Genomic DNA, 16,718 nt, shown 5'->3' on the forward strand with positions numbered 1-16,718 from the left:
TTCAGTTTCACCTCACACCTCTCATTTTCACCTCAGTATATACATGTTTGTCATCTCCCTTATATATAGTATACACCTGTATGTCATCTCCTGTATATAGTATATACCTGTATGTCATCTCCCCTGTATATAGTATATACCTGCTGTGTGTCATCTCCCCTGTATATAGTATATACCTGTATGTCATCTCCTCCTATATATAGTATATACCTGTATGTAATCTCCTCCTGTATATAGTATATACCTGTGTGTCATCTCACCTATATATAGTATATATCTGTGTGTCATCTCCTCCTGTATATAGTATATACCTGTATGTCATCTCCTCCTATACATAGCATATACCTGTATGTCATCTCCTCCTGTATATACTATATACCTGTAGGTAATCTGCTCCTGTATATAGTATATACCTGTGTGTCATCTCCTCCTGTATATAGTATATACCTGTATGTCATCTCCTCCTGTATGTAGTATGTACCTGTATGTCATCTCCTCCTCTATATAGTATATACCTGTGTGTCATCTCCCCTGTAAATAGTATATACCTGTGTGTCATCTCCTCCTGTATATAGTATATATCTGTATGTCATCTCCTCCTGTATTAGACCTCGTTCACACGTTATTTGGTCAGTATTTTTACCTCAGTATTTGTAAGCTAAATTGGCAGCCTGATAAATCCCCAGCCAACAGTAAGCCCACCCCCTGGCAGTATATATTAGCTCACACATACACATAATAGACTAGTCATGTGACTGACAGCTGCCGGATTCCTATATGGTACATTTGTTGCTCTTGTAGTTTGTCTGCTTATTAATCAGATTTTTATTTTTGAAGGATAATACCAGACTTGTGTGTGTTTTAGGGCGAGTTTCGTGTGTCAAGTTGTGTGTGTTGAGTTGCGTGTGGCGACATGCATGTAGCGACTTTTGTGAGATGAGTTTTGTGTGGCGACATGCGTGTAGCAACTTTTTGTGTGACGAGTTGCATGTGACAGGTTAGTGTAGCAAGTTGTGTGCAGCAAGTTCTGCGCATGGCGAGTTTTGCGCGTGGCGAGTTTTATGTGTGGTGCCTTTTGAGTATGTGCAAGTTTTGTGTGAGGCAACTTTTGCATGTGTTGCAACTTTTTTGCATGTGGCAATTTTTCCGCGTGTGCAAGTTTTGCGTGTGGCGAGTTTTCCATGAGGTGAGTTTTGCACGTGTGGCGAGTTTTGCATGTGGAGAGTTTTGCGTGTGGCGAGTTTTGAGCGGCGACTTTTGTGTTTCGACTTTTATGTGGCGAGGTTGGTGTATGTGTGGTGAAATATGCGCTGAGGGTGGTATATGTGTTCGAGCACGTGGTAGTGTGTGGCGCATTTTGTGTGTGTGTTCATATCCCCATGGTGGTGTGGTGATTATCCCATGTCGGGGCCCCACCTTAGCAACTGTACAGTATATACTCTTTGGCGCCATCGCTCTCATTCTTTAAGTCCCCCTTGTTCACATCTGGCAGCTGTTAATTTGCCTTCAACACTTTTCCTTTCATTTTTTCCCCATTATGTAGATAGGGGCAAAATTGTTTGGTGAATTGGAAAGCGCGGGGCTAAAATTTCACCTCACAACATAGCTTTGACGCTCTCGGGGTCCTGACGTGTGACTGTGCAAAATTTTGTGCCTGTAGCTGCGACGCCTCCAACACTTTTCCTTTCACTTTTTCCCCATTATGTAGATAGGGGCAAAATTGTTTGGTGAATTGGAAAGCGCGGGGTTAAAATTTCACCTCACAACATAGCCTATGACGCTCTCGGGGTCCAGACGTGTGAGTGTGCAAAATTTTGTGGCTGTAGCTGCGACGGTTCAGATGCCAATCCCGGACATACACACATACATACATACACACATTCAGCTTTATATATTAGATTGCCTGCACTGTTGTTTGATCAATTGTGCCTTACTACAGTATATGTGATTCTTCACGCATTTTATTTATTATCTGTGGTCACATCATTTTATCTTTCTGTATTATCGCAAGCCATATACAGATTCATACTTTGTATCCTTTGTTATGGCTGCGCCTTTGGTCTTCATAAAGATGGCTGCCGCGGTGCGCACGCGCGCCTTGATCTCTGCGCCGTCCCACTTTCTTTGTGGTTATCAATTGTGTACTCCGCGCATGTCCAGTGACGTCACCGGGCATCTTCGTGCTCGCATGCGCATGACGTACCGATGGCAGCCGTGGAAGGGAACACATCCGGCGCTTTGACTTCCTTGGTTGCTCAGGTGTCCGCTCTCTCCTTGCTGTACCAGTTTGTTTCCTCATCTTTTTCTCCTCCGTGCCATACTGTATGATACATTTGATACCTTTATTTGTGATACTATTTATTAATAAAATAATTTTTGTTTTTTACACTATCGGTGCTGTTTCTGTATTCCGTCCTTTTGGTGTATGTGTATTACAATAGCAGTTATCTGAGTGAGATTTTCAAAAAAATTACTAGCATAAATTGACCAATGATGTGGATTTCTGCCCAGATTTGCAAAGGGTATGTATAACAAATCTGCTATATTTCCACAATAAAATCTGCCGTGATTTGTTTTCTTTTCAGGTTTACGGTGCAGAATTTTAGCTAAGTAAATTCTGCAATAAATATACTGTAAATCCTAGGAGCAATTAAAATTTAGTGTATTTAATCTCTTCTATTGAACTGAATACTTAACCTTTAGTTTCTACATTGCACTCAAAAATGATTTGTAACATCAGATTGTATGTTGTGGGTCATCAGGACACATTTCCATATACGTTTTAGGCATACAAATTTGACAACAAAAAGACACAATTATCTGTGTTTTTATAGTATATATTTAAAATACAGTAGGTCCATAGAAATTGTTCAAGTCATATCAGGTCATTGTTTTATATTACAATTTACATAGAATGTAACCAAACTTATCATCGGTGCAATAGATATTTTTTTAAAGTATCTGGAATCAAAAGCTGATAAATCATATGATGTTGTTTTTGTCCAAAGCACTTCCTAATACAGAGGCGGCATATCTGCTTCAAAGTCAGCGGAACTGGGAAAAGAATTCCATAAATGTTAACAACATAAACTCACAGGGTAACATAAATAGGAAACAAGCACATCTGGTATGTAGAGTAGTGTCCAATCACAGCAGGAGATCATAAAGAGGTATTGAATAGGCACTTCATGCAAAGCCATACAATATATATATATATATATATATACACAGTGGGGAAAATAAGTATTTGATACACTGCCGATTTAGCATGTCTTCCCACCTACAAAGAATAGAGAGGTCTATATCGCAAGTACACTTCAATTGTGAGAGATAGAATCTTAAAACAAATACAGAAAATCACACTGTATGATTTTCACACAATTAATTTGCATTTTATTGCATGAAATAAGTATTTGATACAATAGAAAAACAGAACTTATTATTTGGTACAGAAACCTTTGTTTGCAAATACAGAGGTCAGATGTATCCTGTAGTTCTTGACTAAGTTTGCAGACACTGCGGCAGGGATTTTGGTCCACTCCTCCATCCAGATCTTCTTCAGATCTTTCATGTTTCCGGGCTGTCTCTGGGCAACATTGCGTTTCAGCTCCCTTTGCACATTTTCTATTGGGTTCAGGTCTGGAGACTGGCTAGGCCACTCCAGGACCTTGAAATGCTTCTTATGGAGGCACTACTTAGTTGCCCTGGCTGTGTGTTTTGAATCATTTTCATGCTGGAAGACCCATCCACGATCCATTTTCACTGCTCTTACTGAGAGAAGGAGGATGTTGGCCAAAATCTTGCGATACATGACCCCATCCATCCGCCCTTCAATATGGTGCAGTCCTCCTGTCCGCTTTGCAGATGAGCACCCCCAAAGTATGATGTTTCCTCCACCATGCTTCACGGTTGGGACAGTGTTCTTGGGGTTGTACTCATCCTTCTTCTTCCTCCAAACACGGTGAGTGGAGTTAATACCAAAAAGTTATATTTTGGTCTCATCTGACTGCATAACCTTCTCCCATGCCTCCTCTGGATTATCCAGGTGGTCCCTGGCAAACTTCAAATGGGCCTGGACATGTGCTGGTGTGAGCAGGAGGACCTTGTGTGCCCTGCAGGATTTTAATCCATGACAATATAATGTATTACTATTGATAATGTTTGAGACTGTGGTCCCAGCTCTCTTCAGATCACTGACCAAGTCCTCTTGTGTAGTTCTGGGCTGATTCTTGACTTTTCTCAGAATCGTCCTTACCCCACAAGGCGAGATCTTGCATGGAGCCCAAGACCGAGGAAGATTGAGAGTCATCTTGTGTTTCTTCCATTTTCTAATAATTGTGTTGTTCTCACCAAGCTGCTTGCCTATTGAACTGTAGCCCATCCCAGCCTTATGCATGTCTACAATTTTGTCACTGGTGTCCGTAGACAGCTCTTTGGTCTTGGCCATGGTGGAGAGGTTGGAATGTGATTGATTGAGTGTGTGGACCGGTGTCTTTTATACAGTTAACAAGTTCAAACAGGCGCAATTAATACAGGTAAGGAGTGTAGAGTAGGAGGGCTTCTTAAAGAAAAACTAACAGGTCTGTGAGAGCCAGAATTCTTGCTGGTTGGTAGGTGATCAAATACTTATGCCATGCAATAAAATGCAATTTAATTATTTAAAAATCATACAATGTGATTTTCTGGTTTTTATTTTTAGATTTTGTCTCTCACAGTTGAAGTGTACCTATGATACAAATTACAGACAGCTCTTTCGGCTCTTTCATACATCGTTTTTTTTTGGTACATGTACTATCCATTGCTTTCACAGATGCATTATGGACGGATTACAATCAATGCGCCTTTTCGTGTGTCCTTTTTCTTGTGGACTGTTCACAAAAATCAAAACAAAGAAAAATGGAGATATGTCGTACTTTGATCGATTTTGCGGATCATACTCTCCAATACAAGTCAATGTTCCCGTAAAAAAGAAAACTGATAGCACACAGAGGTCAACTGTGCTCTCAAGATTTTATTGTTTAAAAACTTGGAGAAGCTAAGAATATTTTTCATATGAGAAAAATGGATGCAACAATTATTGTAAAAATTGATACATGAACCAAAATTGAGTCCAGCTCACTAAAAAAAAACACTGACTGTTTTCCCTATGTGATAAAAAAAAAAACCTGTTGTGTGAAAATAGCCGAAAAATGTTCCATTAGACAATGCAATGAGCGCTAAGAGCTCTCACTGAACTGCATTGTACAACTTGCCCGGACTCCTGCTGGAATGATATTTTGAGGGATAATTGGGAGATTTTCTGGACTGGAAACAATGGACAGACAAGGGTTTCCTCACACTTTCTCTTACCAATTGTCCTCTTCAGATAGATAGCAGCCATTGTATGCACAGCATCCACATCCCAAATTCTGGTTTTGTCTCTGGTACCTCTTTATGACAATGGTACAGATGCTCTTGTGAGCTGTGTCACATTACAGATGTGTTTCAACATCAGTGACACAGCTGGTATTTCTGAGTCAATGAATAAGTAAAGTCGGTCCTATAACACCTCACTGTATCTATAGCAGGTCCCAGTGGCCAGGACCGTTATTCCATATTGATATTCCATATAATTGATATGACATCTGTTAATTGTTTAAAAACAATTTAATAGGTTAAGTACAAGTGTCCTTGTTTCCTTTTCCTTGATTTGGTTAATAATTAGTCCAATTCTCATCATAAAACAAATTTGAAAAATGTAAAACAAATGCCACATTTTTAGAAACACCTATTTAGTGGCATATCGAATCTCATATGGCCATCAAAGTTGCAGTGTAAATTATAAAGGTGTGAAAACATTCCACAGAAATATTGGCTCCCGTTCCATATCATTCCAGAGATCTATATAGAATTAAGATCTGGGGACTATGAAGGTCAGAGAAGTAAGAAAAATTCCCTGTCATGTTGTTGGAACCAATCCTACCATACAACCCTTGTGGCATGGTGCATTGTCTTGTAGAAAGAAATCTTCTGCCGAAGGGAAAACAGTTGCCATAAGAGACGCACTTGATCAGACAGAGTGCTTAGGTTAGCCCTGCAGTCTAGATGTCCATCCACAAGTATCAAAGAATCAGGTTGTCCAAGAAAACATTCCTCAAACCACCATTTCACCTCCACCAGCCTGAACTGTTGATATCTAACAGGAAAGATTAATCGGTTCATGCTGCATTCACTAAATTTGGACCCTCCCATCAGCATTTTGTAAAAGAAATGTGGATTCTTTTGATCATAATGAATAAGAATGGTAATTGTACAGTAGGAAGCCCCTATAAGAATGGAAACGGTGAATATACCCTTCAAAAAACTGTTCTTCTCACAGAGCACAACCGAGAGCCTTGAGGATGGATGAGTCCACCAAAAATACAAGTTCTACACAATTCTTATATCCTGGCTTCTGCTGGAATTAGGTCCACTAATATAAAGTCAAGGAGAAGGTGAATGTAAGGTTCTCTATTATTTTCTGTAGCAAACTACAAGACTGCAGTTCTGGTCTCCTGAAGCTTCTACAAGGAAAGCTAGCTCCGCAATATTCACTAATTTTCAAGAGATGTATTTTATGAGAAGGATCTTACTATCGGAAATAACCAATTCCGGTCCCATAGAGGCTTATATGATGGCATTTTAGGTTGTAATTTATTTGACAGCAGTAGGAGAAAAATACAGGATATGTGTCCATTTATTTTCCATTGGGTAAGATATGAGGAGAAGAGGAAACAAGCTAACAAGCATAACCGTGAATCTGAAAAGAAAGTACAAGGGTTCTGCTGTTTTTAATGGCATTTAAATCTATACCAATAATAATCAAGCTACAAACTGTCTGAAAATGATCCACTTCTACCTTCTCTGTTTAAAAAGAGCTGGTGTAAAGTGCTGTGCAATGGGATGATTTCTGAAGGTCGTTTCCCATCTGCATTCTTAGATTGCATATTTCCTCCATAGTCAATAAGAAGGCTTGCCAGTTCCGCATTGCCATTTCTTGCAGCAATATGTAATGGGGAGTCAAGTTCTTTACCCACATTTGCACTTGCCCCTACAGACAAAGATCAGATACATATATATTTAAATTAATATCTCAAAGCATATACTGTGCTCAGTAAAAATGAGTACACCCTCTTTGAAAAGTAAGATTTTAATCAATATCTCCCTCAATATACGGTAAGAGCAATTTCCAAAATTTTGACAAGACTGAGATTCAAAAACATTTTTTAACCCATAACTGGAAAGTAAGGTTAATAATATAATGTCCACTACAAAATCTGCAGTTTTTTCAATTAGTTGATGAAAACACTCCACATAAAAACTGCTACACCTAAGGCCAACACCATGTTTCACTGTGGGCACCATGCATTTTTCTTTATACTCTTCACCTGTGCAAGAACATACAATTTTGAAGCCATAAGTTCCAAAAATACACTGCTCAAAAAAATAAAGGGAACACTAAAATACCACATCCTAGATATCATTGAATGAAATATTTCAGTTGCAAATCTTTATTCATTACATAGTGGAATGTATTGAGAACAATAAAACATAAAAATGATCAATGTAAATCAAAATGAATATCCCATGGAGGTCTGAATTTGGAATGACACTCAAAATCAAAGTGGAAAATCAAATTACAGGATGATCCAACTTCAGTGGAAAGGCCTCATGACAAGGAAAAGATGCTCAGTATTCTGTGTGGCCTCCATGTGCCTGTATGACCTCCCTACAATGCCTGGGCATGCTCCTGATGAGGTGGCGGATGGTCTCCTGAGGGATCACCTTCCAGGCCTGGACTATAGCATCAGCCAACTCCTGGACAGTCTGTGGTGCAACGTGACATTGGTGGATGGTGCGAGACATGATGTCCCAGATGCGTTCTATCAGATTCAGGTCCGGGGGACGGGCGGGCCAGTCCATATCTTCAATGCCTTCATCTTGCAGGAACTGCTGACACACTCTAGCCATATGAGGTCTGGCATTGTCCTTCATTAGGAGGAACCCAGGGCCAACCGCACCAGCATATGGTCTCACAAGGGGTATGAGGATCTCATCTCGGTACCTAATGGGAGTCAGACTACCTCTGGTGAGCACATGGAGGGCTGTGCGGCCCTCCAAAGAAATGCCACCCCATACCATTACTGGCCCACTGCCAAACCGGTCATGCTGAAGGATGTTGCAGGCAGCAGATCGTTCTCCACGGCATCTCCAGACTCTGTCACATCTGTCACATGTGAATAGTGTGAACCTGCTTTCATCTGTGAAGAGCACAGGGCGCCAATGGTGAATTTGCTAATGCTGGTGTTCTGTGGCAAATGCAAATCATCCTGCACGGTGTTGGGCTGTGAGCACAACCTCCATCTGTGGACATTGGGCACTCAGACCATCCTCATGGAGTCGGTTTCTTACCGCTTGTGCAGACACATGCACATTTGTGGCCTGCTGGAGGTCATTTTGCAGGGCTCTGGGAGTGCTCCTCCTGTTCCTCCTTGCACAAAGGCTGGGGTAGCGGTCCTGCTGCTGGGTTGTTGCCCTCCTACGGCCCCCTCCACCGGTGTACTGGCCTGTCTCCTAGTAGCACCTCCAGCCTCTGGACACTACGCTGACAAACACAACAAACCTTCTTGCCACAGCTCGCATTGATGTGCCATCCTGGATGAGCTACACTACCTGAGCCACTTGTGTGGGTTGTAGAGTCCGTCTCATGCTACCACGAGTGTGAAAGCACAACCAACATTCAAAAGTGACCAAAACATCAGCCAGAAAGCATTGGTACTGAGATGTGGCCTGTGGTGCCCACCTGCAGAACCACTCCTTTATTGAGTGTGTCTTGATAATTGCCAATAATCTGTTGTCTATTCCATTTGCACAACAGCATGTGAAATTGATTGTCAAACAGTGTTGCTTCCTATGAGGACAGTTTGATTTCACAGAAGTTTGATTTACTTGGAGTTATATTCTGTTGTTTAAGTGTTCCCTTTATTTTTTTGAGCAGTGTATTTATCTTTTTCTCATCACTCCAGAGTATAGAGTCCCAGTAGTCTTCATATTTTTCAGCATAGATCCTGGCAAATTGTAGCTGGGCTTTTTTGTGTATGGGCTTTACGAGAGACTACCTTCATGGATGACACTTATGCATGCAATTCCTCTACAGTGAACACCATATTGTGCCACGGGAAGCATACTCTTTGGTTTGGCATTCTACTTCTTTACCTAACAGCAGTGAATTTGTATGTCAACTTTCTTCAATCCATCCCATCTGAAGACACTCCTTTTTAGGTGTTATCTTCAGTGGTCGGCCTGGGCATTTCTGTGAGATGGTTGCCATACAATCTTAGCTACATTTTTGTATATCTTTTGCTACAGTATTCTGACTGATGAGTAAAGCTTTGATCTTCTTGTAGCATTCACTTTTCTTGTGTAAAGAAATTATTTTCTTTCTCAGGTCTTGTGGCATTTCTCTTCCATATGGCGCCATTACTGCTGGTGTTTTTTTTGTTAAGTAATTCTGTCACATAGTCAACTGTCTGATGGATACCCGGTTAATGAAAAGGCTTTCCTGTGGTTTAATTCTTGTTAATTAGAATTTTGAAGTCTAAACTATATTTTTGCTCTTAAGACTTTCATTGGGGTTTACTCAATATTGCAACATGGTCTTAAATTAATTTGTTTGGAAAATTCCTTTTTCGGTCTTCAAACCAAGCCTACATTTGAGGGAGTATTTTTTTTAATATGGTTTCGCATAGAAAATATTGATTCTGAAAGGAAAATAAAGTTTTTTCTGACAAATCTGATGTAGTGTACCCATTTATATAGAACACTATATATATATATATACACTGTGTTCCAAATTATTATGCAAATTGGATTTAAGTGTGATAAAGATTTAGTTGTTTTGTTTTTCATATAAACTCGTGGATGGTATTGTGTCTCAGGGCTCAATGGATCACTGACATCAATCTTAAACACATGGGATAATTAGTTTTCCAGGTGATTCTAATTAAAGGAAAACTACTTAAAAATGATGTTCCACAGTATTAAGCAGGTCACAGTCTTCAAGTAACATGGGAAAGAAAAAGGATCTCTCTGCTGCTGAAAAGCATTAAATAGTGCAATGCATTGGTGAAGGGATGAAAACATTAGAAATTTCCCGAAAACTTAAGCGTGATCATCGTACTGTTAAGAGATTTGTGGCTGTATCTGAGCACAGATGTGTTTGTGCTGATAAAGGCATAATGAGGAAGATTTCTGCCAGGCAAGTTCATCGAATTAAGAGAGCAGCTGCTAAAAAGCCATTACAAAGCAGCAAACAGATATTTGAAGCTGCTGGTGCCTCTGGAGTCCCTCGAACCTCAAGGTGTAGGCTCCTTCAAAGGCTTGCTGTGGTGCATAAACCTACTATTCGGCCACCCTTAAACAGTGTTCACAAGCAGAAATGGTTGCATTGGGTCCACACATACATGAAGACTAATTTCCAAACATTCTTGTTTACTGATAAGTGTTGAGCAACCCTGGATGGTCCAGATGGATGGAGTAGTGGATGGTTGGTGGATAACCACCATGTCCCAACAAGGCTGCAACAACAGCAAGGAGGTGGAGGAGTCATGTTTTGGGCCAGAATCATGGAGAAACAGCTGGTAGGGCCCTTTAAGGTTCCTGAAGGTGTGAAAATGACCTTTGCAAAGTATATACAGTTTCTGACTGACAACTTTCCTCCATGGTATAAAAAGCAGAAATGTGCCTTCAGGAGCAAAATCATCTTCATGCATGACAATGCACCATCTCATGCTGCAAAGAAAACCTCTGAGTCATTGGCTGCTATGGGCATAAAAGGAGATAAACTCATGGTGTGGCCACCATCTTCCCCTGACCTCAACCCTATAGAGAACCTTTGGAGTATTATCAAGCAAAAGATCTATGAGGGTGGGAGGCAGTTCACATCAAAACAGCAGCTCTGGGAGGCTATTCTGACTTCAAGCAGAAACTCTCCAAAAACTCACAAGTTCAATGGATGCAAGAATTGTGAAGGTGATATCAAAGAAGGGTCCTATGTTAACATGTAACTTGGCCTGTTAGGATGTTTTGGCGTTAAATAGCTTTTTTGTTCAGTGAATGTGACATCCTAATGCTTCAAATTCCACAAATGAGCATTTTCAGTTCTTTAAAACATATCAAATGTTTAGAAATTCTACTGTGCCTAATAATTTGGAACAGTGCATTTTAAGTTTTTATTCATTTTGGAGATTATACTGTTATCATTGGGAGGTTTATTCAATAAAATTCGATGTATAATCTAACGGGTGATGACTTTTATTAGACTGACTGTCATTTGCACGGACCATTTAGAATCAGAGAATTTAAAATCAGAGAAAAATGTAATTTGCATAATAATTTGGAACATAGTGTATATACTAGCTATTGAACCCGTTCTACGCCCAGGTGGCTAGCATTTATATTGGTATATGGTCTCCATCCTGGTATGTGCTGCTCCCATCTTGCTCTCCCATCCTGTCATGTGCTGCTCCATCCTGCGCCCCCATCCTGTCATGTAATCCCATCCTGCGCCCCCACCCTGTCATGTGCTACTCCATCCTGCATCCCCATCCTGTCATGTGCTGTTCCATCCTGCTCCCCCATCCTATCATGTGCTGCTCCATCCTGCGTCCCCATCCTGTCATGTGCTCCCATCCTGCGCCCCCATCCTGTCATATGCTGCTCCATCCTGCACCCCCATCCTGTCATGTGTGCGCCCCCATTCTGTCATGTGCTGCTCCCATCCTGTGCCCCCATTCTGTCATGTGCTGCTCCCATCCTGTCATGTGCTGCTCCATCCTGCGCCCCATCCTGTCATGTGTTCCCATCCTGCTCCCCCATCCTGTCATGTGCTCCCATCCTGCACCCCCATCCTGTCATGTGTGCGCCCCCATTCTGTCATGTGCTGCTCTCATCCTGCACCCCCATTCTGTCATGTGCTGCTCCCATCGTGCGCAGTCATTCTGTCATGTGCTGTTCCCATCCTGCGCCCCCATTCTGTCATGTGCTGCTCCCATCCTGTGCCCCCATTCTGTTGTAATGTGCTGCACCCACTCTGCATGTTCCTGTTTCCATTCTGCCATATGTTGCTCCCATCTTTCTCTCTCCGGCTCTACTGCCCGAGTGCGGCTGTGCTGAGTGCGGGCGGCTGTGCTGAGTGCGGGCGGCTGTGCTGAGTGCGGGCGGCTGTGCTGAGTGCGGGCGGCTGTGCGTGGCTGTGCTGAGTGCGGGCGGCTGTGCTGAGTGCGGGCGGCTGTGCTGAGTGCGGGCGGCTGTGCGTGGTTGTGCTGAGTGCGGGCGGCTGTGCGTGGCTGTGCTGAGTGCGGGCGGCTGTGCGTAGCTGTGCTGAGTGCGGGCAGCTGTGCGTGGCTGTGCTGAGTGCGGGCGGCTGTGTGTGGCGGTGCTGAGTGCGGGCGGCTGTGCGTGGCTGTGCTGAGTGCGGGCGGCTGTGCGTGGCTGTGGTGAGTGCGGGCGGCTGTGTGTGGCTGTGGTGAGTGCGGGCGGCTGTGCGTGGCTGTGTTGAGTGCAGGCGGCTGTGCGTGGCTGTGCTGGGCGCCGAGTGCCGGGGGCCTGAGCAGGCGGGGACACCGGCACGCTGTGGGGGTCAGGTGCCGGAGTCGCCGCTAGCTCAGGCCCCCAGCACTTGCTATATTCACCTGTCCCCCGTTCCACCGATGCATGCCGCTTCGTCTTCCGGGTCCTCTGGCTGTGACTGTTCAGTCAGAGGGCGGCGCGCATTAAGCGCGTCATCACACCCTCTGAACTGAACGTCACAGGCAGAGGATGTGGAGGATGGAGCAGCGCGCATCGGTGGAACGGGACAGGTAAATATTGCATACTCACCCTCCTGGCACGTCCCTGCTTCTCCATTAGAGATCGCGGTGTGCGTTCAGTGCTTACGCATACCGCGATCTCCTGGGAGCGTCACTCTGTGGGGTCCAGACTGCGCCGGCGCTTGCGCTTGCGCAGTCTATAAAGGCTTCGGACAGAGTGACGCTCCCAGCGTTATATTATAGATATATATGTGTGTGTGTGTGTATATATATATATATATATATTTTATTTCTTTATTTTTATATTTATTTCTGTATTTCTATAAGACCTGCTTTTTGGGACATTCCTGTTTCTAAGCATGCAAGTTCCAAGCTCAGCAAGTATTACCTGTAAAATAATGACTGTTACCTTTCCAGTTCTTTTTCTCAATCAGTGGCATCACGTAGTCTAAGTATTTTGAGTGGCTTTCTGGGGTCCAAGGCTCCTGAAAGGTCCCTGACCATCCACGGCGCCCAAAGATTTGATGCATATGACAGTGCAATTGCTTTGTGCATTGATCCCGTTCACAAATGCAGGATACAATTGATAATGTGAGCATTGCATTGTTACATATATGACTTTGCTTTGTTATCTTGCAAATTGGTCGTGCCATTAGCTTTCACTTTAGTCATTTCAGACATGAGATTGCGCAAAGCACTTTTCCATAGACGCTCAATTGCATAACTATACTGTAGCATGAGTCCCATAACAGTTCAAACTGCTATTACAGCAGGACATATACCAAATCCTAAAGTCCAAAATGGTAGAGTCACATATGCTAATGAAACAGGACTGGTCCTGCCTTAGATCTCCCAGGGCGTGATTGATATAAGCTATCACCATATTGTTAGCACCACCGGCACAAGAAGTTCATCAAAGATATCAATCACACCCAGGGAGGCATAATCAGAATACACTGCAGATTAAAACTTCATTTTTAAATAATAGCAGTGTGAACACTAAGTCTGTTTGTTGGGTTTTTTGAATGGAAACTCCAAGTCTTTGAGTAGTGTTGAAAGAGGATTTGGAGATTTTATGCTCGATTTCTGCTCTAAAAACTCAGTGTGCACATAGCCTTATCGAGCCAATTAAAAGACTTAATTAGCGTACAGGAAGAACATGGAACATCACTGAGACAGAAGATGGCAGCTGCTAATGATGAGATTCTATGTAGACAGAAGGAGGAGAATGAAGGAGAGGCACTGTCTCTAGCTCCTCCCTTCTCCAACCCCCGTCCTAAACATAGATTCTTATCAGTAGTAGATATCATCTTCTATCTCACTAATGTCAAAATCTGTCTTCACTGAATACAGATTTTACCCATAAATTGAAAATTTTGAAAATGAAAACTCAGTCCTGGTGGAGAGGGAAGTAGATTTCTCTGATACGATATATTATAAAGTTGCTTATTTTCACGTGTACTATTGATTTAAGAAGTAAAAAATTAAATGACGGTTACTCGTTAAGAGCTTTCCTTTAATATTCACCAAACAGACCAGTTGATGTGTAGAAGAGAAAGTTACTTTCTTACCTAGTTCTAGTAGTCTTTTAACTGTTTCCAACTTTCCATTTTCACAAGCAACATAAAGCGGAGACCCCAGGTGATTTATGTTTTTTTCTACACTGACTCCGGCATTTAAAAGAGACTCCACACACTCTGTATAGCCTAAATTGAGTGAAAAAATACATTTTTAATTCAGTAATAATAATTGTCATTTTAACTTTCATCCTTTCTTCTTTTTTTTTTTTTGCTTTTTCCTGGATCTGATTTTAACCTGTATATGTTCAGGGTCTGACAACTAATAGATGTGAAATTTGTGATGTCAATACCGCCATCTATTTCTGCCTTTAGATTTTGGATATACAATCAGGCCCGGAGGTCAGACTATAGTTACTGTATATTAGTCAAATTTTAGAACTTAATTAAAGTCTGAGATTAATCAAGTCATAATTAATTTGCAACCTGAATTTGAAAAAAAAAAATCAGAAATGAGCAGAATTAGCCATTAGACTTTTACTGTTTATTGCATCTGGAACCCAAATAAAGGATTAACATGGAGCTTCTTGGCTCTGAAAAATTAATGGTTTTGGCATATTGGTATGATCAACTGACAGTCGAATGCAGTGTTCCCCAACTCCAGTCTTCACCAAGAGACCATTATTACGTCTCCACCTTCTGTAGCCATTTGCCTGTGGATGTTGCCGGTGATAGCAGAGATGCTGGAACCAGAAGCTCTGGACAGCGCAGACTCTGTACAGCCACTAAGATTAGGGTGACTGGGACCTGCAGTGACATCCAGTCTGGCAGTATGGTTGTGTGTGCTCTCCAGTTGACCACACCCTCTTAATATATTGCAGTCATTATATGATATTGCACTGTGTACTTACAAGTGCTCATTTTGCCTTTCTACCCAGCTAATTCTTCTCTTTTCCATTCTCTCTATGTAGAAACAGGTACATTTTCCCTGTATGAGTCATAAGTCACTGCAAAAGTCCCAGGCAGAGGGAGAAGGGAGCAGCTGGGTCAGGAAGATGGGGATTACCAATGCATTTCTATATGATATGATGACTGCAATATACTACATGAATAAAAATTTTGATGGTATTGCTTTCAGCTTAATGCGGGAAGCTGCCCGATATATCCTTATGCTCCTATGGTTCAGTCCTCTGGTTCAGCTCCAGTGTAGATTATCTTCTGATTTTGTAGTTTTCCTGCCCTCTGGGTTCTGACTCAGCTACCTGACCACTCCTGCCTGCCTGCACCACAGTACAGCAGCATATTCCATAACCCCAGCCCAGGGACCCCTATTGACATCCAAATCCCTACAGGGGTTAAAAGGTAAAGGCTAGGGCAACACCTGGGATGTAGTAAGCGGAGTAGCTTGCACTAAGCCTGTTCGTGGTAGCCATTTTAGAGTTGCCAGGTGACCACTGACAGACCCACAATTCAATCATGTGTTCAGGAATTCTTTATAGGACAGGTGATTAAATTATCACATGGGCAATATAAAGGAAATCCTGAAAACATGATTTGTTGGTGACTCTTGACTTGGGGAACACTGGTCTCACGTGTATGGAAGCGTCCCGCCAGTCCCCAACAGATGAACTCAGGGGAGAGCAGGATCAGACCTATAGAATTTCAGCGAATATAAGCCATTGCCATTGAAGTCTGACAGCAACTTTCACATGGACCTGTGGTCAAGCTGAGCGTTTTTATGTATGGGACTATACAAATTGTCTCTTCAGAGAGGAAGAGGACTAGAACTCCAGTGCCACCTATGGGGCTGGTGGATGAATGATCATTCAGCTGACAACTATCTAATGTATATTTGGGCTCAAAGAAAGCCTATTCCAGATAATCTATGCCTCATAACACAATAAAGGAAGATTCAATCTGTTGACTTCTCTACCTGGCTACTCAATTACACACCTTACCATTTTCCTCTAACTCCCCTGCATTAATTCCCTGCTCTTATTTTCCTACTTCACACCTGTTCTGTTCTCCCACTATACAAAGCCCTCTGCTGCTAATGACAGCCCTTAGGCTGGTTTACATGGCCATACTAAAACCAGGGTCAGTCACACCTGCAAACCAAACTGCAGACATGGCTTGCTCTGCGTGTTCATCTGCATAGCGCCTGCTATTTATATGCACCAGACTGGTTCTTAAACAGATCAGGCAAGAATATATCTGCTATTGTCTTCACATGGACCACTGGTTATTATTGGGCAGGTGTGCTGTCCACTGGGCACATAGACAGCCCATTGACTGAATATGTGGTCTTGGGCAACATTCACAAATCTGGATTTTGAAACCTGAGTAGGAACCATGATTCATGGACCACCTGCGG

General features: G+C 42.3%; 1 protein-coding gene across 5 annotated transcripts in view; it reads right to left on the minus strand.

Annotated features, from left to right (window-relative positions):
* Positions 1-2,811: 2,811 nt before the first annotated feature.
* The window catches only part of LOC143815193 (ankyrin repeat and SOCS box protein 9-like), a 74,982-nt gene continuing 61,075 nt past the window's right edge, over positions 2,812-16,718 (minus strand). For 4 of the 5 annotated variants that reach the window (XM_077294174.1, XM_077294171.1, XM_077294175.1 and 1 more), the window contains 3 exons: positions 14,399-14,533; positions 6,878-7,069; positions 3,061-6,778 (listed from right to left, as the gene is read on the minus strand). In XM_077294174.1, the coding sequence (XP_077150289.1) occupies positions 6,594-6,778; positions 6,878-7,069; positions 14,399-14,533 (512 nt within the window). In that variant the 3' untranslated portion in view covers positions 3,061-6,593. The other variant, XM_077294172.1, reaches the window with a different exon arrangement.

Source organism: Ranitomeya variabilis, chromosome 3, assembly GCF_051348905.1.
Source record: "Ranitomeya variabilis isolate aRanVar5 chromosome 3, aRanVar5.hap1, whole genome shotgun sequence".
Taxonomy (NCBI): domain Eukaryota; kingdom Metazoa; phylum Chordata; class Amphibia; order Anura; family Dendrobatidae; genus Ranitomeya; species Ranitomeya variabilis.